The sequence below is a fragment of the Mobula hypostoma genome, chromosome 28 (assembly GCF_963921235.1).
Source record: "Mobula hypostoma chromosome 28, sMobHyp1.1, whole genome shotgun sequence".
Taxonomy (NCBI): domain Eukaryota; kingdom Metazoa; phylum Chordata; class Chondrichthyes; order Myliobatiformes; family Myliobatidae; genus Mobula; species Mobula hypostoma.
The window spans coordinates 24602949-24627107 of record NC_086124.1 but is presented as its reverse complement, the minus strand read 5'-3'; the positions used below and the strand labels follow the sequence as shown (position 1 = coordinate 24627107).

The 24159-nt window shown below is 48.7% G+C and overlaps 1 protein-coding gene and 1 non-coding gene across 2 annotated transcripts; both read left to right on the top strand.

Moving 5' to 3' along the window:
- Positions 1–12528: 12528 nt before the first annotated feature.
- rpl10 (ribosomal protein L10) lies at positions 12529–15417 on the top strand. Its single transcript, XM_063035169.1, has 7 exons — positions 12529–12550; positions 12764–12797; positions 13180–13238; positions 13639–13746; positions 14514–14652; positions 14948–15110; positions 15210–15417. The coding sequence occupies exons 2-7, from the start codon at positions 12775–12777 to the stop codon at positions 15360–15362; spliced, it is 645 nt and encodes a 214-aa protein (XP_062891239.1). The 5' UTR covers positions 12529–12550; positions 12764–12774; the 3' UTR covers positions 15363–15417.
- LOC134339190 (small nucleolar RNA SNORA70) lies at positions 14692–14828 on the top strand. Its single transcript, XR_010016365.1, has one exon. It is a non-coding gene; the product is annotated as a small nucleolar RNA SNORA70 (small nucleolar RNA).
- Positions 15418–24159: the final 8742 nt, after the last annotated feature.

Here is a 24159-nt window from a genome sequence, read left to right as displayed (position 1 = left end):
ATTTTCCCTTCTCCCCCCTCCCAATGGGCAGAAGATACAAAAGTCTGAAAGCATTTCCCATCAGGCTCAAGCTCAGCTTCTAGCCCGCTGATATCAGAATATTAAATGGTTACTGGACAGAATCCTGGTAAATTTCCCATGCACCACATCCTTCCTATAATGAGGCGACCAGAACTGAACACAATACTCCGAATGTGGTCTGACCAGGGTTTCACAGAGCTGCAACATTACTTCACGGCTCTTAGACTCAATCCACCGACTGCGTTTCTACATCCTGCCTATTCTGAGGCGATCAGAACTGAACACCATGCTCCAAGTATGGCCTAACCAGGGTTTTATAGAGCTGCAACATTACCTCGTGGCTCTTGAACTCAGTCCCTGACTAACAAAGGCCAGCACGTCATATTCTACCTTCACCACCCGGTCAATTTGTGTGGCAGCCTTGAGGGATCTGTGGACGTGGATCCCCAGGGTCCCTCAGTTTCTCCACACTGCTAAGAATCCTGCCGTTAACCCTGTATTGTGTCTTCAGATTCGACCTTCGCGTTGAGGTGATAACAACCTTTCTGTCTGTGTCAGCAAAACAAAGGAGCTGGTTATTGACCTCAGGAAAGGGGAATGGTGCACGTGCCCCTGTCTAGAAACATGGAAAACCTACAGCACAATACAGGCCCTTCGGCCCACAATGCTGTGCTGAACATGTACTTACTTTACAAATTACCTAGGGTGACCCATCGCCCTCTATTTTTCTAACCTCCATGTACCTATCCAGGTGTCTCTGAAATACCCTATTGTATCCACCTCCACCACTGTCACCGGCAGCCCATTCTACGCATCCACCACGCTCTGCATAAAAAACGTACCCCTGACATCTCCTCTGTACCTACTTCCAAGCCCCTTAAAACCGCCCCCTAGTGTTAGCCCTGGGAAAAACGCTCTGACTATCCACACGATCAATGGATCTCATTATCTTATACACCTGTCAGGTCTGCTCTCACCCTCCGTCGCTACAAGGAGAAAAGGCCGAGTTCACTCAACCCGTCCTCGTAAGGCATGTGCTCCCCAACCCAGGCACAATCCGTACCAGTACAAAGTGAAGCTCCCTCCGTACCGTCCCATCACACACACCCAGAGTCAGACAAAGATAAACTCCCTCCACACCGTCCCATCGCACAGTCCTGAGATCAGACACAGAGTGAAGCTCCCTCTACACCGTCCCATTACACACACACAGAGTCAGACAAAGACAGAAACTCCCTCCACACCGTCCCATCACAGACTCCCGGGGTCAGACACAGAGTGAATCTCCCTCCACACCGTCCCATCACACATTCCTGGGGGGGGGGGTGGAGGGTCATACAGAGAGTGAAGCTCCCTACACACCGTCCACATCACAGACAAACCCGGGGTGATCGTTTAGATCGAGTAGTACTGTGTGTTTCTCCGGGACAGGATTCGAATGGGATGAACAGACACACTAACTTGGCATCCCGTCCAAGCTCGACTTGCAGGACCATACTAGCTGTGGATCCCCGCTGACCAGATCATCACCCCCCCCACCACGCCCCACACTCCCACCCCGTCGGTGTGTTCGTGCCTCACTCCACCGTGGGACGGGTGGGGCTTTGGACTCGGTAGATGGGGAGTTGGTCAGGATCGATCGTCTGTGGCTCAGCGGCGCCACCTGCTGTTCCCTGTCGGTGCAGCAGGGCTGGGCGCGTTTGTGGAGACGGGGTGGGGGGAGAATGGGGGTGGAAAGAGGGGACAGAAAGAGGGGAGAGAGGGGGAGTGTGGGGGGAGAAAGAGAGAAGGAGAGGGTGGAAATGGGGGTGAGATGGGGTTCAGTATCGGGGAAAGTGAAAGAGAGGGAGAGAGAGAGGGTGGAGGAAAAAGAGGTGGAAAGAGAGTGGAGAGTGGAGGAGGAGAGAGGGGCCACAGAGAGAGGAAGGAGAGAGAGAGGTGGGAGAGAGAGAGAGGATGGAGTGGGGGAGTGGTGGGAGAGTGATTTAGAGGGAGAGAGAGGGGGAGAGGGTGAGAGGGAAGGAGAGGGGGAGAGAGAGGAAGAGAGAGGGGTGAGAGAGTGAGAGGGGGAAAGGGGAGAGAGATAGTGGGTGAGAAGAGAAGAGAGGGGGAGAGGGGAGAGGGGGTGAGAAAGGGGAAGAGAGAGATGGGAGTGCTTGAGAGAGGGGGAGACTGAGAGACAGAGGTAGAGAGAGGGATTAGAGAGTGAGTGGGTAGATAGAGGGGGTGACAGGAGAGAGAGGGTGTGAGACAGGGAGAGAGAGAAATGCAGAAGGAGGAGGGAGTGAGGAATGCAGAGAAAGAGAGGTGTGGAGATGGTGGGAAGTGTCCAGAGGGAGGGGAGAGAGGGATAGACAGATACATTTAGAGGGAGAACAAAGTTGGTGGCCATATCATGTTTTGTGAAACATTAAACTAGTTCAAAGGAAGTTATGGGAGTCTGAGAATGTGGGTAACTTTAACTTTGTGTTTATTTTAAGGGAGGCGTGCACACGTATCACATGGGAGCCCCATACGCAGTTCACATATTTTTCATATAACCCTTAATTAAATATTTAAATGAAGAAGAATACTTAATCTATATACATATATATATAAAAAACAGGATTACAGAAATGTCAGTTCAGTATTAAATAAACAACACCCATTCACCCCAGTCCCACACTGACCCCATTTACTCTCCTCCCTCCAACATTCTCATTAAGAACCCTCTCCCACCCACCCACACACTAGCGGGACAGTTTACCGCGGCTGGGTACCCTACCGACCCCGTGTGGCACTGGGACGTGTGAGGAGCCGGATTGGCAGGTTCGATATTTGCCTTAACGAGCGTGTAGACAGATTTTCCTGATAATGTGGCCACTGAGAGGAGGAAGGATGCGGGAGATATAGGGAGGGTTCCCAGGATGCTGCATGGTTGAGAGAGCAGTCTAGATTAGAGATGTTCGATGGGCCGAATGGCCTAATTTGGATCCTATATTGTATGGTTTTTATCTACTACAATTCTGCCTTTAATATCGTGATTCCCATCAAACTCCAAGGCTTGGGTGTACTAAGTTGTGTGGGTGTATGGCCACACAGTAACTGAAATGCCCCCATGCACATAGCCCTCGTTGCCACACAGCCTGAATTTACTTTTATGCAATATCCATGTAAAGTTTTTGGGCCACATAGAAACTTCCTGCTTCAGATCGATGGTTTGTTTGCGCAGCTGAACGGGGACCGCTGGTCAACGTTTCCCTCTGCGATGGGATCGTTGACCTGCTGACCAACAGACGGCAGTCGGTAAGGAGAGCAGCAACAATTCTGTCATGACCATTCTGGTTATCATGATGGGATTAAATGCTGAGCTATAGTCGATGAACAGCATCCTGACATAGATGTTCGTGTTGTCCAGGTAGTCCAAATCCATGTGAAGAGCCATTGAGATTGCATCTGCCATTGATCTATTGTGGGAATAGGCAAATTGCAATGGGTCTAGGTCATTGCTGAGGCAGGAGTTCAGTCTAGTAGTGAGCAACCTCTCAAAGCATTTCATCACTGTAGTTGTGAGTGCTACTGGTCGATAGTCATTAAGGCTACTCACATTATTCTTCTTCTTAAGTATTGGTATAATTGTTGCCTTTCTGAAACAAATGGGAACTTCCGCCCATAGCAGTGAGAGGTTGAAAATGTCCTTGAATACTCCTGCCGGTTGTTTGGCACAGGGTTTCACTAATCCTTCCTAACTACACGATATCCATATCATTCCATCTTCTTCACATTCATGTGCCTATCCTGACGTCTCTTAAAAGCCTCTAATGTATTTGCCTCTACCACCACATCAGGCAGCGCATTCTGGGCATCCACCACCCTTTAGTAAAAAACTTACCCCTTTGAACCTACCCCCCCCCCCACCTTCAATGCATGCCCTCTTGAGTTAGACATTTCAACCCCGGGACACAGCTACCCCCTGTCCACTCTATCTGTGCCTCTCATAATCTTGTAAACCTCTATCAAATCTCCCCTCAGAGAGAACAATCCAAGTTTGTCCAGCTTCTCATGATAGCACATGCCCTGTAAACCAGGCAGCACCCTCTCCAAAGTCTCAACACCCTTCCTACACTGGGGCTTTAAATACACCCAATGACTCCACGGCCGTCTGTGGCAATGAATTCCACAGATTCACCACCCTCTGGCTGAAGAAATTACTCCTCATCTCTGTCCTAAAGGGACGTCCTTGTACTGTGAGGCTGTGCCCCCTGGTCTTAGACTATCCCACTTTAGGAAAAATCCTCTCCACATCCAGTCTATCTCAGCTTTTCAAGGAGATCCCTCCCTCATTCTTCTAAAATCAAAGGAATACAGGTCTTCAGCCATCAAGCGCTAACCCTTTCATTCCCGGGATCATTCTCGTGAACCTTGTCTGGACCCTACATAAGTGAAGCCACCTACGTCACACTATTCATTATTGACGATACCTCTGCCTCCAGTATCATAATTCCAAGCAGACCCACCTCCATCCTCCTAAACCTGGGAGTTAACATCTCTCTCTCCAACTCGATCCTTGACTTCCTGACCAACAACACCACCTCCACCATGATTATCCTTGACACAAGTTGCATCCTCAGCAAAAGAGCCAGTCATTAAGTTCAGGGAGGGAGGGCGGTTCACACTCTCCTGTCCGCATCAACGGTGCGGAGGTCCAGATGGTTGAGATGAGCTCCAAACATCATCGATAGTCTGTCCCGCTCCAACCACGTGGATGTCACGGCCAAGAAGTCTCACCCATGCCTCTGCTTCCTCACGCCGCAAAGGAAATCTGGCACGTCCGCACGAACCCTTGTCAATTCTTATCAACGCACCGTAGAAAGCATCCCGTCCAGATGCATCACAGCTTGGCACGGAAAACACTCTGCCCGTAACCGCAGAGAGTCATGGACACAGCTCAGCACGTCACGGAAACCAGCCTCCCCTCCATGGACCCCGTCTACACTCCCCTCTGCCTCAGTAAAGCAGACAGCTTTATCAAAGCCAAACATGTACTTTAGAAATTCCCTAGGGTGACCCATAGCCCTCTGTTTTTCTAAGCTCTATGTACCTATCCAGGAGTCTCTTAAAACACCCTAATGTATCCGCCTCCACCACCGTCGCCGGCAGCCCATTCCACGCACTCACCACTCTCTGCGTAAAAAAACTTACCCCTGACATCTCCTCAAGCACCTTAAAACTGTGCCCCCTCGTGTTAGCCATCTCAGCCCTGGGAAAAAGCCTTGACTATCCACATGATCAATGCCTCTCATCATCTTATACACTTCTATCAGGTCACCTCTTATTCTCCGTCACTCCAAGGAGAAAAGGCCGAGTTCACTCAACCTATTCTCATAAGGCATGCTCCCCAATGCAGGCAACATTCTTGTAAATCTCCTCTGCACACTTTCTATAGTTTCCACATCCTTCCTGTAGTGAGGTGACCAGAACTGAGCACAGTACTCCAAGTGGGGTCTGACCAGGGTCCTATATAGCTGTAACATTACCTCTCGGCTCTTAAACTCAATCCCACGATTGATGAAGGCCAATGCACCGTATGCCTTCTTAACCACACAGTCAACCTGCACAGCTGTTTTGAGTGTCCTATGGACTCAGACCCCAAGATCCCTCTGATCCTCCACATTGCCAAGAGTCTTACCATTAATACTATATTCTGCCATTATACTTGACCTGCCAAAATGAACCACCTCACACTTATCTGGGTTGAACTCCATCTGCCACTTCTCAGCCCAGTTTTACATCCTATTGATGTCCCGCTGTAACCTCTGACAGCCCTCCACACTATCCACAACAACCCCCAATCTTAGTGTCATCAGCAAATTTACTAACCCATCCCTCCACATAAAAATCACGAAGAGAAGGGGTCCCAGAACAGATCCCTGAGGCACACCACTGGTCACTAACCTCCATGCAGAATATGACCCATCTACAACCACTCTTTTCCTCCTGTGGGCAAGCCAGTTCTGGATCCACAAAGCAATGACCCCTTGGATCCCATGCCTCCTTACTTTCTCGATAAGCCTTGCATGGGGTACCTTATCAAATGCCTTGCTGAAATCCATATACACTACATCTACTGCTCTACCTTCATCAATGTGTTTAGACACATCCTCAAAAAATTCAATCAGGCTCGTAAGGCACAACCTGCCTTTCACAAAGCCATGCTGACTATTCCTAATCATATTATGCCTCTCCAAATGTTCATAAATCCTGCAACTCAGGATCTTCTCCATCAACTTACCAATCACTGAAGTAAGACTCACTGGCCTATAATTTCCTGGGCTATCTCCACGCCCTTTCTTGAATAAGGGAACAACTTCTGCAACCCTCCAATCCTCTGGAACTTCTCCAGTCCTCATTGATGATGCAAAGATCATCACCAGAGGCTCAGCAATCTCCTCCCTCACCTCCCACATTAGCCTGGGGTATGTCTTGTCCAGTACAGGTGACTTATCCAACTTGATACTTTCCAAAGGCTCCAGTACATCCTCTTTCTTAATATCTACATGCTCAAGCTTTTCAGTCTGCTGCAAGTCATCAATACAATCACCAAGATCCTTTTCCACAGTGAATACTGAAGCAAAGTATTCATTAAGTACCTCTGCTATTTCCTCCGGTTCCATACACACTTTTCCACTGTCACACTTGATTGGTCCTATTCTCTCACGTCTTATCCTCTTGCTCTTCACATACTTATAGAATGCCTTGGGGTTTTCCTTAATCCTGTCCGCCAAGGCCTTCTCATGGCCCCTTCTGGCTCTCCTAATTTCATTCTTAAGCTCCTTCTGGCTAGCCTTATAATCTGCTGGACCTCTATCATTACCTAGTTTTCTGAACCTTTCGTAAGCTTTTCTTTTCTTCTTGACTAGATTTTCAACAGCCTTTGTACTCCATGGTTCCTGTACCCAACCATCCTTTCCGTCTCATTGGATCACACCTACTGCAGAACACCACACAAATTTCCCTTGAACATTTGCCACATTTCTGCTGTACATTTCCCTGAGAACATTTGTTCTCAATTTATGCTTCCAAGTTCCTGCCTGATAGCTTCATATTTCCCCTTACTGCAATTAAACATTTCCCTAACTTGTCTATTCCTATCCCTCTCCAATGCTATGGTAAAGGAGATAGAATTGTGATCACTATCTCCAAAATGCTCTCCCACTGAGAGACCTGACACCTGACCAGGTTCATTTCCCAATACCAGATCAAGTACAGTCTCTCCTCTTGTAGGCTTATCTACAAGATAAACTTTCCTGAACACACTTAACAAACTCCACCCCATCTAAACTCCTCACTCTCGGAAGATGCCAATCAATATTGGGGAAGTTAAAATCTCCCACCATGACAACCCTGTCATTATTACACCTTTCCAGAATTTGTCTCCCTATCTGCTTGTCGATGTCCCTATTACTATTGGGTGGTCTATAAAAACACCCAGTAGAGTTATTGACCCCTTCCTGTTCCTCACTTCCACCCACAGAGACTCAGTAGACAATCCCTCCATGACTTCCTCCTTTTCTGTAGCCGTGACACTACCTCTGATCAGCAGTGCCACACCCCCACCTCTTTTGCCTCCCTCCCTGTCCTTTCTGAAACATCTAAAACCCGGCACTTGAAGTAACCATTCCTGTCCCTGAGCCATCCAAGTCTCCGTAATGGCCACCACATCATGGCTCCAAGTACTGATCCACACTCTAAGCTCATCCGCTTTGCTCATAATACTCCTTGCATTAAAAAAGACACATCTCAAACCATCGGTCTGAGTGCAAAACACTTCTCTATCACCTGCCTATCCTCCCTCTCACACTGCCTACAAGCTTTCTCGATTTGTGAGCCAACCGCACCTTCCTCTGTCTCTTAAGTTCGGTTCCCACCCCCCAGGCAATTCTCGTTTAAACTCTCCCCGAATAGCCTTAGGTCCCCCTCGGATTCAAGTGCCACCCGTCCTTTTTGTACAGGTCACACCTGCCCCAAAAGAGGTCCCAATGACCCAGAAATCTGAATCCCTGCCCCGTGCTCCAATCCCTCAGCCACACATTTATCCTCCACCTCACTCTATTCCTATATGCACTGTCGTGTGGCACAGGCAGTAATCCCGAGATTACTATCTTTGAGATCCTGCTTCTCAGCTTCCTTCCTAACTCCATGCAGTCTGTTTTCAGGACCTCTTCCCTTTTCCTTCCTATGTCATTGGTATCAATATGTACCACGACCTCTGGCTGTTCACCTTCCCACTTCAGGATATCATGGACGCGATCAGAAACATCCCAGACCCTGGCACCGGGGAGGCAAACTACCATCCGTGTTTCTTCCCTGTGTCCACAGAATCGCCTGTCTGACCCCCTAACTACAGAGTCCCCTATCACTGCTGCCTTCCTCTTCCTTTCCCTACTCTTCTGAGCCACAGGGCCAGATTCTGTGCCAGAGGCGTGACCACTGTTGCTTCCCCCAGATAGGCTGTCCCCCCCAACAGTACTCAAGCAGGAGAACTTATTGTTAAGGGGGACAGCCACAGTGGTACTCTCTAGTATCTGACTCTTACCCTTCCCTCTCCTTATATCCACTTATCTGTCTCCCGAGGCCCCGATGTGACTACCTGCCTATAGCTCCTCTCTATCATCTCCTCATTTTCCCTGACCAGATGAAGATCATTGAGCTGCATCTCCAGTTCCTTAACCCGGTCCCTAAGGAGCAGCAGCTCCACGCACCTGGCGCAGATGCGGCCGTCTGGGAGGCTGGGAGTCGGACACCCAGTGCAGAACACCGGCCTCGCAGACACACTTCCTGTTTCTATCCTTCAGGAGAAACTGACCTCTCCTCGACCCGTTATCGCCGAAGCCCCATTGAGCCAAAGCCCTCCTACTCTGACTCCCTCTACTCCACCACCCGCTCTACAAAGCTGTCTACATCAACAGTGCTGAGGTCAGGTGGGTTGAGGGCATCCATGAGCCCGTCCTCATGAGGGGATCCGAGGTGGAGAGGGTCAGTAGCTTCAGATTCCTCAGTATTATCATTTCCTGACACCAGCACGTAAGTGCCACGACAAAGACGATGCGACAGCACATACTTTCATAGAAGTTTGCGTAAATTCAGTTTGTCGTCTAAAACTTTGATAAACTTCTCTAGAGGCTCAGTGGAGAATATCCTGACTGGTTGCATCACACCCTGATATGGAAACACCAATGCCCAGGAATGGAAGAGTCTACAGAAAGTGGATACAGCCCAGTCCATCACTGGCAAAGCCCACCACATTTACAAGGAGCACTGCCACCAGAAATCAGCATCCATTAAGAAGGGCCCCCACCGTCCAGGCCACGCCCTCTTCTTGCCGCTACCAGTGGCTTGGAAGAGAAAGAACTTTAGGTCCCACCCCACCAGGTTCAGGAACGGTTATTAGCCCGCAATAGTGGAGACCGCAAGAAACCCGCAGAGAGCTGTGGACACAGCTCAGCACATCACGGAAATCAGCCTCCCCTCCGTGGACTCTACCTACGCTTCCCGCTGTCTCAGTAAAGCAGCTGGCATAATCGAAGACCCTCCTATCCACCCCTATAGGGCAGAAGATACAAAAGCCTCCCACCAGGCACCAAGGACAGCTTGGAGCATGCAAAGACATCTCCTCTACTCCGCTGGAAGTCTGTTTAGAATCGGCGCGTCACCCAAAACTCTGACCAGCTTTTCTCAATGCACAGTGGAGAGTATCCTGACTGGCTGCACCACGGTCTGGTATGGGAAAACCAACGCCCAGGAATGGAAAGGCCTACAGAAAGTGTTGGATACAGCCCAGTCCATCACAGGCAAAGCCCTCCCCACCCCTGAGCACATATACTAGGAGCCCTGCCACAAGAAAACAACATCCATCAACAGCGACCCCCTCCGTCCACGACATGCTCTCTTCTCACTGCTGCCATCAGGAAGGAAGTACAGGAGCCTCACGTCTCATTATAGAACCTAATGGCTGAGGGTAAGAATGATCTCATATAGTGCTCTCTGGAGCAGTGCAGTTGTCTTAGTCTATTACTAAAAGTGCTCCTGTGTTCAGTCAAGGTGGCATGCAGAGGGTGAGAAACATTGTCAGGGTTTTCCGTAGGGTCCTTTGTTCTACCACAGCCTCCAGTGTGTTCAGTTAAACTCCTATAACAGAGCCAGCCTTTCTGATCAGTTTATTGAACCTGTTGGTATCACCCGTGTTGATGCCATTACCCCAGCACACCATCGCATAGAAGATTGTACTGGCGACAACAGACTGGTAGGACATGTGAAGGAGAGGCCTGCAGACTCCAAAGGACCTCGGTCTCCTCAGGAAGTCAAGGCGACTCTGGCCCTTCTCACAGCCTCTGTGTTGGTGCTCCTCTCCAGGTGCACCTCCAGCTACCTGCAGGTCCACACCACATCCCCACCATCAATAGTAACGGGGAGCAGTGCAGGCTTACTCTTCCTGAAGACCAGCACTATCTTCTTCACTTCCCCCAACACTGAACTGACTCCACAACCTACAGACTCACTTTCAAAGCCTGGACAATTCTCGTTCTCAGTGTTATTTTTGATTTGCACAGTTTGTCTTCTTTTGCACATTGGTTGTTTGTCAGTCGTTGCCCGTGTGTAGTTTTTCATTGTTTCTCCCGTGTTCCTTCTTTTCCTGTGAATGCCCGCAAGAAAATGAATTTCTGGGTGGTATAGGAAAACTACCCCGCAGTTTTAAGATTAAGGTGAAAAGACGACATACAGGAACGAGAGAGACCAGCTAGCTGGGTGGCATTGGAACAACAACCCCACACTCAATGTCAGTAAGACCAAAGAACTGATTGCAGACTTCAGAACGGTTAAGACGAGGGAACACACGCCAATCCTTGCAGTGGGATCAGAAGTGGAGAAAGTGAGAAATTTGAAGTTCCTGGGTGTTAATATCTCTGAGGACCTAATCTGGTCCTAGCATACCGGTGCAGTTACAAAGATGACTATATTTGAGATTTGGTATGCAGTCGGAGATTCCTACAGATGTACCGCGGAGAGCATTCTGACAGGCAGCGCTGTCTGGTACGGGAGGGCTACTGCACAGGATCGAAATAAGCCGCAGAGAGTTGTAAACTCAGCCATCTCCATCGTGGGCACCAGCCTCCGTAGTATCCAGGACGTCTTCAAAGAACAATGCGTCCATCAATAAGGACCACCATCACCCAAGACATGCCCTTTTCTCATTGCTACCGTCAGGAAAGAGGTACAGGAGTCGGAAGGCACACATTCAGTGATTTAGGAACAGCTTCTTCCCCTCTGCCATCCGATTTCTAAACAGACATTGAATCTATGAACACTATCTCACCTCTTTTTTATTTCTATTTTGCACTACTTATATATATTATACATATTTATTCAGAGCTTTCATTTCTGTAGTTATCATGTAGCGTATTATACTGCCACTGAAAAGTTCATCAAATTTCACAACATACACAGGTGATATTAAACCTGTTTCTGATGTATTTTATTGTATCTTTGGACGATTGTGAGGACTTTCACCTCCAAATCTACCTCGTTATGATCTTGCACTTTTTGTCTCCCTGCACTGTACTTTGTCTGTAACTTACTCTGCTTTGTAATTATTCCATAAGTGCACTGTTTAATGAAATGATGGGCAGAGGTTTTCACTGGACCCCGGTACATGTCATATTATGCAGCCTCCCCTGAGGCCACGTCCAACCCGAACCCCTGTGGGGTTATAACCATATAACAATTACAGCACAGAAACAGGCCATCTCGGCCCTTCTAGTCCGTGCCGAACTCTGACTCTCACCTACCTGCACTCAGCCCATAACCCTCCATTCCTTTCCTGTCCATATATCTATCTGATTTAACTTTAAATGACAACATCAAACCTGCTTCAACCACTTCTGCTGGAAGCTCGTTCCACACAGCTACCACTCTCTGAGTAAAGAAGTTCCCCCTCATGTTACCCCCAAACTTTTGCCCTTTAACTCTCAACTCATGTCCTCTTGTTTGAATCTCCCCCACTCCCCCAAGGAACACATTTGGTTCTATTACTGAAAGTTACATTGTTGAACAAGCCTCGAAGATGATTAAAACGAAATTATCTGCCCCGGGACGACCACCATATCCTATACCAAGTCCCTCAGACGCCATGTCAGGGGCGCATCATCAGAACTGCTTCCGCCCCGCTAGTACCACCTGTGGTAACTCTGCCCCTCTCCGCAAATGCAGCCCCACTTCCGCTACTCCACCAACTGCCCCACATCCGCCGGATGGAGATAAACCGCCGTTTGGATGACGTCGCTAAACTCCGATTTTATTTTAAATAACAAAACTCCGCGGACGGACTCGAGTGCGGGCGTGATTGTCGTTGAGATAGCGGTGAGGGGGTTTAAAAAAAATAAGAGAGAGGCAGGGTGTCGGTGAAGACGGAAGTGAGGCGTGGCCGGAAGTGGGCTCCGTCTCTTATAGGCGGCGCGGGCAGCGTGTGCTCTCTTTCGCTGCGGAGCGCGAGGTGAGAGCGGACGTCATCATGTTGTCTTGGGAGGGGGGAGTGGATAAAGCTGTCCCCATGGCGACCGAGTGGGACTGGGATGGCCCGGGGGGGTCGTATCGTAATGGGGTGGGGGTGGGGGGGGGTTATGGAAGAAGTTAACACGGAGGCAGAATGGGGTTGTGGGGTAAGAAGCTCGCTGACGTCACTAATTGATGTTAATCTCTTTCACAGCGCGAGGCACGATGGGCCGTCGACCCGCGCGATGGTGAGTGGGGGCGGGGCTATTGGTTGACCTCAGGACCGATCAGAGGGTGGGGGGGGTTCAGGGGTCACGTTCCCCAACTCTCGGGCTTTGGACCCGTGACCACCCGGAAGTGGGGCGTGGTTTGACGATTCATGGAGCGGGAGGGGTCAAAGGATCACACTGGGGTTGAGTGGGGGACGGGCTTTGGGGTGCAGGGTCGTTTGGAGGGAGGGAGTTGAGGGTCATGATTGGGACAGTTCCCGGAGGAAGGGGCTGTGTAGTCTTGCATGGGACTCCATGTCTGACTGCTCAGCAGGGATCCTGGCTGGAGGGGTGGGGAAAGGGGATAGTAGTGTGATGGACCAGGTGGTCAGGCACCCTTAACTAACTCCCTGTTCCTCAGTTACAGATACTGCAAGAACAAGCCATACCCCAAGTCCCGGTTCTGCCGTGGTGTCCCAGGTATGTATGCTGGGAGCAGAGAGGAGTGTGGCGGGGCTGTGCGAGGGGTGGAGGACAGTGTACCACTTCCGTGGGTGTGAAGGGGGAGTGCCGAACCGGCCCACCTGGGGTCACCTTGCACCGAAGGGGGGGGGGCGTGGTGAGGAACGGTGATCTGGCGATCCTGACAGAGGGTTTCAGCCCGAAACGTCGACTGTACCTCTTCCTAGAGATGCTGCCTGGCCTGCTGCGTTCTCCAGCAACTTCTGTGTGTGTTGCTTGAAATTCCAGCATCTGCAGATTTCCTTGGGTTTGGGTGATCAGGGTTACGCGGAGAGGGGATAACAGAGTGCTGGGTCACGTGGGGTGGCTGGGTGAGACCTTGCTCTCCTTACCCCAACATCCTCTGCTGTTTCCTCAGACCCGAAGATCCGGATCTTTGACTTGGGCCGCAAGAAGGCCAAGGTGGACGAGTTCCCGCTCTGTGGCCACATGGTGTCGGACGAGTATGAGCAACTCTCATCAGAAGGTGGGTACATGGGTGTGCGGCTGCTGAGTCTGTGGGTCTGACACTTGGTGGGACCGTTCAGGGAAAAGTGGGGACTGTTTTCCTCCACTCGAAGGGCTGCTGCCCTGGGCTATGAGGAGGTGGTGTGGGGGCTTCTCCTGGGCAAATACAACTGGTTTTGGTCCCTTTCCAATTGGTGGTTTGAACATAAACAGTTATGTTAAACATAAATAGTACAGTACCTTTGGCTTGCAATGTACGACTTTTTAATCCACTGGTAAATCAACTAATCCATCATTCCTGTATAGACGTCCATTCATCATATATGTTCCTGTTTAAGTTTCTTAAATACCCTTGGTGTATCTGCCTCTACCACCACCTATGGCAAGGCGTTCCACACCATCGCCACGCTCTAGTTTTAAAAAAAAACTTTCCCCCTATACTTCATTCCAAACACCTTTTTAAAAAAAAAATGGGGCCTTTTGAATTAGTCATTTCCACCCTTGGCTGTCCAGTTGATCTCTAATCCTGGAAACCTGGTAAATTACTCTAAATCTTCTATGTCTTTCCTATAATGAGGTGACCAGACCCGAACGCAATATTGCCAGTGTGGTCTAAGCAGAGCTTTAGAGTTTGGATCGGCATCTTCCCTCTCCTTGGTTGTCTTTTCTTCCTGCCCCTCCTCTACTCCTGTTGGTCTGCTCCCGCTCTCTTGCCCCATTACCCCTGTCGATTCCATTCACCATCGGCTCCATTTACCCACTGTCTTTCCTCCCCCCCCCCCCCAGCATTGGAGGCGGCCCGTATCTGCGCCAACAAGTACATGGTGAAGACCTGCGGGAAGGACGGCTTCCACATCCGCATGCGGCTGCATCCCTTCCACGTCATCCGCATCAACAAGATGTTGTCTTGTGCAGGAGCCGATAGGTGAGACTTCCTTCCGTCTCCTCCACCTCCCCCGACCGATCGCAGTCAATTAAGCCGACCGGCTCTCATCGCAGTTGGGTACCGGTGTGCAATGGCTGCGGACAGCAAGTCTTTGGTTGTGTATGAGCCCGGCTGTTCCTCTGTGCTGGGTGTCTAAAGGGACCTCTGGGACACGGTGATGCGTGGGTGTGAAGGGTGGTGCATGGGGAGGCTGGTTGCGGTCAGATTTCTTCTCGGTGTGAAGACTGATTGATTAATCTTCTCCACTCCAATCCTCTTCTCCCCCCCCCCCCAGGCTTCAGACGGGCATGCGGGGTGCGTTTGGGAAGCCCCAGGGCACCGTGGCCCGGGTGAACATCGGCCAGGTCATCATGTCAGTGCGCACCAAGACCCAGAATAAGGAGCACGTCATCGAGGCTCTGCGCAGGGCCAAGTTCAAGTTCCCAGGCCGGCAAAAGGTGAGGGGTGTTTAGGGGCTGGTGGGTTGGGTGAGGGGGGGGCAGGGTAGGGTGTGATGTTCTGTGCCATGTTCTCTAACCTCTCCTTCCCCCCGTTAGATCCACATCTCCAAGAAGTGGGGCTTCACGAAGTTCAACGCAGAGGACTTCGACGAGATGGTGGCACAGAAGCGGCTCATTCCTGACGGCTGTGGAGTCAAATATATCCCCAGCCGGGGTCCACTGACTGCCTGGAAGGCCCTGCATGTGTGAGAGCAGAGCCTCCCCGTGTAGCCCTTTCTGCTGAATAAACAGAATCTTACTGGGACTGAGGGAGAGGCTGAGTCTGGTTTTACATGGCATGGAGGAGGCTGAGGGGCGTAGGTGAGGTGGATGGTCGCAGTATTTTTACCCCAGAGGGCAGAGTTTCAAGGTAAAGATGAAAGATTTAAGTCCGGTCCCCAACCTTTTTTGCACTGTGGACCAGTTTAATATTGACAATATTCTTGCGGACTGGGGGGTAGGGTTGCCAACAAACAAGAGTAGCAGTCAAATACATTTTGAGAAAGACTACAATGACCATGAAGCTTTGCGCAGGCAGCAGTGCGCATGCATATACCTGTGGATTTTTTTTCTGCAAATTGTTTTCGGCGATTCTGTTTGGGGGGGGAGGTTAATGACGACCAGCATATAGGTGATAAATGGCAAAGACACTCAATTTTGTTTCTCAAACGGTTTATCTAATGAATTTAATATTAAACACACTGCATATTTTCCTCGCATGAATATAGTGATAAGTCAATTATCGGGGAGGACAGGGGAGCTTGAAGCAAGTGTTGAACGAACTAACAGTAGAAGTGGCAGAAGCAGGTTCGATATGATCATTTAAAGAAAATTTGGATAGGTATATGGACAGGAAAGGAAAGGGTTATGGGCTGAGTGCAGGTCGGCGGGACTAGGTGAGAGTAGCGTTCGGCACGGACTAGAAGGACCAAGATGGCCTGTTTCTGTGCTGTAGTTTTATGGTTATACAAGTCACTTAAGTCAATAGCATCATAACATTTTAAGTAACGATTGGATATTAAACACACAACACATATTTTTCTTCTACGAACATATAAAATCATTGCAACACACTAATATCGGTGAATCAGTGGGAGTCCTGGGCTTGTTTCCCTGCAACAAGACGGTCCTGTTGAGGGGTGATGGGAGACAGCGATACTCGAAGGGGGTTACTTATGTCCAGTCTATTCCGCAATTTAGTTTTCGTTGCATTCATTGCAGAAAACTCCGCTTCGCAGAAAAATGTTGGAAATGGAAGCAATGTTTTCAGTGCTTTCGTGGCTATCTCAGGATATTTAGCCTTGACTTTGATCAGGACTGCTGGCAGAGATATTATGTCAAACATACTTTTCAGCCCACCATCATTTGCAAGCTCGAGGAGTTGATCTTCCCACGCTGACATGGCTGACGCGGTTAATGACTTCACGTGCGTTCCAGCTCAACAGTGGGCATGACAGGGAATGAGGAAAGGTGCAACTGACTCGTATCGCCAAATCATATCGTTTCCTTGCGGCCCGGTACCAGTCCATGGCCCAGTGGTTGAGGACCGCAGATTTAAGTGACCTGAGGGGTGACTTTCTCACTGAGGTGGTGGTGGGGATGTGGAACGAGCTGCGGGAGAAGGTAGTACAAAGTACAATCGCAGTTTTGAAAATGTTTGGGCAGGTATGTGGCTTGTGGGGGTGGTTGGCCTTGAGGGTAAAATCAGTGTTAGGCTATTTGGCCTATTGGGTCTGCTCTGCTATTCCATCATGGCCGGTTTATTTTACCCCCAACCACACTCTTCTGCCTTCTCCCTGTAACCTTTTCCCTTCCTGACTAAATCCTATCAACCTCCACTTCAAATATACACCATGACTTGACCTCCAACCATCTGTGGCAATGAATTCCATGGATTCACCCATCCTCTGGCGAAAGAAATTCTTCAGATCTGTTCTGAAAAGGGTGGCCTCAATTCAGAGGCGCTGCTGTCTGGTCCTAGGTCTCCCCACTGTGGGAAATGTACTTTATATGTCCGCTCTATCCTGACCGGGCGGACCAATACCATTAAGCAAGCAGTCAGTGCACTCTTGAGTTGGGAGTCCCTCAATTTTTCAATAGTTTTCAAGTTGATTTACCCTCCCCCCCCAAATTCTTTTAAATTAGAGCAAGGAAGGTCTAGTGGGGGCAAACATTGAAGGTGTTTGAAGAGGTGCAGTACATGAGGCAGCTTGGAGTCTGTGGTGTTACAGGAAATAAAAGAAGCTTTTTTTGACTGGCTGCCAGTGACCAGTGGTGGTCCACGGCAGTCAGTTATTGCAGCCACTTTTTTGGCATTGTATATCCATGATTTGGATGACGGAATTGATGGCTCTGTGAAGTTTGTAGGCGGTACGAAGATAGGTGTGGGGGAGGGGCGAGAGAAGAGATTGTGTTGAGAAAATGGAGAGGTGACAGAAGGACTTGCAGATGATAAGAATGGGCAAAGAAGTGGCAGATGGATTTGAGTGTTTGGAAGTGTATGGTCAGCTCTTTGGGAGCAGGAATGAAAACAGACTTTTCTAAATCGAATGTTTTTTAAAAAGGGGAGGTGCAAAGGGACTTGGGGGTCCTCGTGCAGGATTCCCCAAAGGTTAACTTGCAGTTTTCTGTTGGTGAGGAAGACAAATAAGATGTTAGCATTGATTTCTAGACTAGACTAGGATGTTATGTTGAGACTTTATAAAAGTGCTGGTGAGGCCTCACTTGTGTAAACACGAGGAAATCTGCAGATGCTGGAATTTCAAGGAACATAAAAATTGCTGGTGAACGCAGCAGGCCAGGCAGCATCTCTAGGAAGAGGTACAGTCGATGTTTCGGGCCGAGACCCTTCGTCAGGACTATCTGAAAGAAGAAATAGTAAGGGATTTGAAAGGGGGAGGGGGAGAACCAAAATGATAGGAGAAGATGGCAGGGAGGAGATGGAGCCAAGAGCTGGACAGGTGATTGGCAAAAGGGATATGAGAGGATCATGGGACAGGAGGTCCAGGGAGAAGGAAGAGGGGGAGGGGGAAACCTAGAGGATGGGCAAGGAGTATAGTGAGTGAGAGGGAAAAAAAATAAATGATGGGGTATGAGGGGGAGGTGGGGCAATTGAGGAAGTTTGAGAAGTCAATGTTCATGCCATCAGGTTGGAGGCTACCCAGACGGAATATAAGGTGTTGTTCCTCCAACCTGAGTGTGGCTTCATCTTGACAGTAGAGGAGGCCGTGGATAGACATGTCAGAATGGGAATGGGACATGGAATTAAAATGTGTGGCCACTGGGAGATCCTGCTTTCTCTGGCGGTCTCCCAGCCTGCGTCGGGTCTTGCCAATATATAGAAGGCCACATCGGGAGCACTGGACGCAGTATATCACCCCAGCCGACTCACAGGTGAAGTGTTGCCTCACCTGGAGGGACTGTTTGGGGCCCTGAATGGTGGTAAGGGAGGAAGTGTAAGGGCATGTGTAGCACTTGTTCCACTTACAAGGATAAGTGCTGGGAGGGAGATCAGTGGGAAGGGATGGGGGGGGGACGAATGGACAAGGGAGTCGTGTAGGGAGTGATCCCTGCAGAAAGCAGAAGGGGGGAGGGAAAGATGTGCTTCGTGGTGGGATCCTGTTGGAGGTGGTGGAAGTTACAGAGAATTAGTATTGTGAGCAGTTTTGGGCCCCTTGGATAAAGAAAGGATGTGCTGCCTGATAGTGGAGAGGGTTCAGAGGAGGTTCACGAGAATGATTCCGGGTCATTGTACAAGCAGTGAATGGTGGCTTTAGGCTGCAATAGAGTGGATGTGGAGAGGATATTCTCTCTTGTGGGGGGAGTTTCGGACCAGTGGGCACAGCCTCAGAAAAGAGGGGCATCCATTTAGAACAGATGAAGAGCAATTTCTTTATCCAGAAGGTGAATCTGGAATTCATTGCCACAGATGGTGGTAGAGGCCGGGTTACTGAGTATATTTAAGGTGGGGATTGATAGGTTAATGGTTAGTCAGCGTGTTACAGAGATAATGCAGGAGGATAGAGTTGAGGGAAATGGATCCACCATGATAAAAGTGATGCAGTCAACTCAATTGGCTGAATGGCATCATCCTCCCCATCTCCTCGTCAGCATGCATGAATTGGGCAGAAGAGTCCATAAGATGTAGGAGCAGAATTATTTTGGCCTATTGAGTCTGTCCCACCATTTCATTATGGTTGATCCATTTTCCCTCTCAGCCCCAATCTCCTGCCTTCTTCCCATATCCTTCTGTGCCCCAGACGTCCATGAGAGATAGGAGCAGAATTAGACCATTTGGAAAATAGTCTGTGCCTTTATTCCTTCTATCAACACATTTCCTTGTACTGTATTTCATCCGCCAATTTGCCCATTCCTGCAGACACCCTGCTTCCTCAACACTATCTGCCCCTCCACCTACCTTCGTTTCATCTGCAAACTTGCTGTCTGAAATACACTTTATTGAGTACACTTGTTCATTAATTCGGCCAATCATCTGCACAAAAGCTAGCTGACATGGTCAAGAGGTTCAGTGCAGGCCAAACAATGGATGCTTCAAGCGGACGGGAAGGTGACTAACACAGAAAACCACGCGTTACAGCACCGTTGTGCTGAAGAGCATCTCTGAATGCGTAAGTCAAACCTGGAAGTGTTTGGGCTGCAGCAGCAGAAGACTACGAGTGTGCACTCTGCCAAGAGATACCAGAGTGGCAATTGAGTATAAAACGTGGAAAGAAGTGGTCCCAACACCGAGTCCTGTGAACACCACTAGTCACTGGCTGCTACTAACCACAAAAGGCCCCCTTTAATGTCACTCTCCGCCTTGTGCTACTTGACCAATTCTCTATCCACACCAGAATAATTAGTGTAATACTGTGGGCCCTTGTTAAACAGTGTCACGTTCGGTATGCTGTCAAACGCCTTCCAAAAATCCAAGCATCATCCAATGACTTTTCTCGCCTGCCTGCTACTTCCTCAAATAATTCCAACAGATTAGTCAGGCAAGATTTTCCCTTAAAACCATACTGACTCCAGCCTATTTTATCGTGTATCTCCCAAGTACCCCAAAACCTCATCCTTAATAATGTCTTAATTTCTTCCCAACTGCTGAGCTCAGGCTAACTGGCCCATAATTTCTTGTCTTTTGCCTCCTTGAAGAATGGAATTGCATTTACAAACTTCTTGTCCGCTGGAATCAAACAGAATTTAGTGATTCTTGAAAGGTCACTAATATAATGCCTCCACAAACTAGCTACAGTGGTGTTCTACAGTGCTGTAGAATTTTCTCTACTTCTGCATAACTATGACTTAAAATGTGATCAGACCTTCATGATGTCCTAAATCTAGATAAAAAGAACCCAATTGAATAAATAGCACAAAAAACATTATTGAGAAAAATAATCCACTATTACATGTATTCGTTGGAAAAAGTATGTGAACCACTGGGGTAATTCCTTCTACAAATGCTATTTGGAGTTAGGTGCTCTGATCATTGAGATGAGATTGGAGAGGTGCCTTGCCCCATAAAAACAGTCCGCTGACAGTCCTACTGACTGTCCGCTCTTCAGATCTTGATGTACAGCATGCCTGAACTAAAACAAAGCACTGAACAAGAATGGTGTTCATGGAAGGACACCACAGAGGAAACTACTGCTCTCCAAACAAACACATTGCCGCACATCTCAAGTTTGCAAAAGACCACCTGGGTGTTCAACAATGTTTCCGGGACAAAAGTTGAACTTTGTGGCAGAAATGCACACCAGTATGTTTGGAGGGAAAAGGGCACTGCACACCAACACCAAGACCTCATCCCAACTGTGAAGCCTGGTGGAAGGAGCATCACGTTTCGGGGCTGCTTTGCCACCTCAGGGCCTGGACGGCTTGCAATCTTTGAGGGGATATTGTATTAAGACACTTTACAGGAGAATGTCAGGGTAGTGGTCTGTCACCTGAAGCTTAAGTTGAATAATGCAACAAGACAATGATCTGAAAGACAAGAGTAAATCCACCACAGAATAGTTAAAAAGAAGAAAATTTGTGTTTTGGAATGTTTTGTGTTTTGACCTTAATCCTATAGAAACATTAATCCTATAAAGCACCTGAATTAAGCAGTTCATGCAAGGAAGCCCACCAACACCCCAGAGACTTTTGCAAACTTGAGACAAGCAGCAATGTTCTATTCCCCCCTAGTTCAGTCCCCTCCCACCTACATCCATGACACTTCACAGGCTCTGGGTCTTTTCAATGATTTCAGGTTCCCTGCCCTATCATCTTATTACTATGGATGTCTAGTGGTATACATCTGCACACCGCCCCCCCCCCCCACCAGGAACACCTCAAAGCTCTCCGTTTTTTCTGCATAGTAGTGCGGGCAGGTGGCCAAGTGGTTAAGACATTGGACTAGCAACCTGAAGGTCGTGAGTTCGAGCCCCAGCTGAGGGAACGTGTTGTGTCCTTGAGCAAGGCACTTAATCACACATTGCTCTGCGACAACATTGGTGCCAAGCTCTATGGGTCCTAATGCCCCTCGCTTGGACAACGGCAGTGTCGTGGACAGGGGAGACTTGCAGCATGGGCAACTGCTGGTCTTCCATGCAACCTTGCCCAGGCCTGCGCCCTGGAGAGTGAAGACTTTCCAGGCGCAGATCCATGGTCTCGCAAGACTAACGGATGCCTTAAGACCCAACCAGTTCCCCTCCTCTCCTCTACCTTGCAGAGCTTATCCTCACTCTAAATAATTTCTCCTTTGGTTCCTCGCACTTTCTTCAAACAAAAGGTGTAGCCATGGGCACTCGCATGGGTCCCAACTACATCTGCCTGTTTGTCGGCTATGTTCCAAGCCTACACTGGTGACCGTCCTGCACCTTTCCTGCGCTACACTGACGGCTGCATTGGTACTGCTTCCTGCACCCATGCTGAACTCGTCGATTTCATCCACTTTGCCTCTGACTTCCACCCTACCCTCAAATTTACCTGAAGCCCATGGACTCTCACAGCTACCTGAACTATAGTTCACGCCCTGTTACTTGTAAAAACACCATCCCTTTCTCTCAATTGCTCGCCCTTCGCCACATCTGCTCACAGGATGAGGCTTTTTGTTCTGGAATGAAGAAGATGTCCTCCATTTTCAAAAAAAGGGGGCTTCCTTCCCTCCACCATCAACCACATCTCTTTCATTTCACACACGCCTGCTCTTACCCCATCCTCACGCCACGCTACCAGGGATAGGGTTCCCTGTGTCCTCACCTGCCACCCCACCAGCCTCCATGTCCAGCACATAATTCTCCATAACTTCCATCATCTCCGATGGGATCCCACCACCGAGCACATCTATCCCTACCCCCATTTTCTGTTTTCCGCAGGGATTGCTCCCTACACGACTCCCTTGTCTATTTGCCCCTCCCCACTGATCTCCCTCCTGGCACTTACCCTCGCAAGCGGAATAAGTGCTACACCTCCTCCCTCACTATCATTCACTCCCTCCAGGTGAGGAGACACCTGTTGGGGTCACACCAGTGCTCCCTGTGTAGCCTCCTGTATGTTGGTGAGACCCAACACAGATCGGGAGACCTACCTTTTCCCCAAGCACCTACGCTCCGTCAGCCTGAAAAAGTGGGATCTCACCCATTTTACCAGACGTTCACCCTATCTCTGCCTCATCACAAATTTGTCTGCTTTCATAAGGATGAAGGGAACAAGAGATTCTGCAGATGCTGGAAATCTAAGTAACGCACACAATACGCTGGAAGAACTCAGCAGGTTAGGCAGCATCTGTGGTAAAGAAAACTGTTTACATTTCAGGCTAAGACCCTTCATCAGGGCTGATGAAATGTGTTGGCTGGAAATGTCGACTGTTTACTCTTTTCCACAGATGCTGCCTAACCTGCTGAGTTCTTCCAACGTATTGTGTGTGTTGCTTAGATTTCCAGCGTTTGCAGATTTTCTCTTGTTTGTGACCGTAATCAAAAATCAACATCATTCACCATATATACTCAGTGGCCACTTTATTGGGTACACCTGCTTGTTAATGCAAATATTTAACCAGCCAATCACGTGGCAGCAACTCAATGCATAAAAGCATGCTGACATGGTCAAGAGGTTCAGCTGTTGATCAGACCAAACAGAATGGGGGAAGAAATGTGACTTTGACCGTGGAATGATTGATTGTTGATGCCAGAGTATCTCAGAAACTCCTTTTACTCAGAACAGTCTCTGGAGTTTACAGAGAATGGTGTGAAAAACAAAAACAAAGATCCAGCGAGCAGCAGTTCTGTGAGTGAAAACACCTTGTTAATGAGAGAGGTCAGAGGAGAATGGTCAGACTTGTTCAAGCTGACAGGAAGGTGACGGTAACTCAAATAACCACACGTTACAACAGTGGTGTGCAGAAGAGCATCTCTGAACGTACAGCACGTCAAGCCTGGAAGAAGATGGGCTGCAGCAGCGGAAGACCACGAACATACTCTCAGTGACCTCAACACTGAAAGACTCCACAACCTACAGACACACTTTCAAGGACTCTACAACTCATGTTCTCAGTATTATTATTAGTGACTTGCTTTTTTATTATTTGTTATTCTTTTGGATTTGCACAGTTTCTCCTGTTTTGCATATTGCATATTGGATACCTTGTTTGCCGTTTTTCATTGATTCTATTGTATTTCTTTGTTTTACTGTGAATACCTGCAAGAAAATGAATCTCAGGGTGACGTATACAAACTTCGTTAATAAATTTACTTTGAACTTTGAATCTTTAGTGCTGGGAACAGACTGGACAGAAGACACAGCAGAGCCATGGGATGGGCAGTGGTGGGAGGAATGCAAAAAAAAAATCTTTATAATATTAATAATAAATAAATAATATTGAGAACGTGAGTTGTGGAGTCCTTGAAAGTGAGCCCATAGCTGTGGAATCAGTTCAGTGTTGGAGTGAGTGAAGTTATCCACACTGGTTCAGGAGCCTGATGGTTGAGGGGTAATAACTGTTCCTGAACCTGGTGGTGTGGGACCT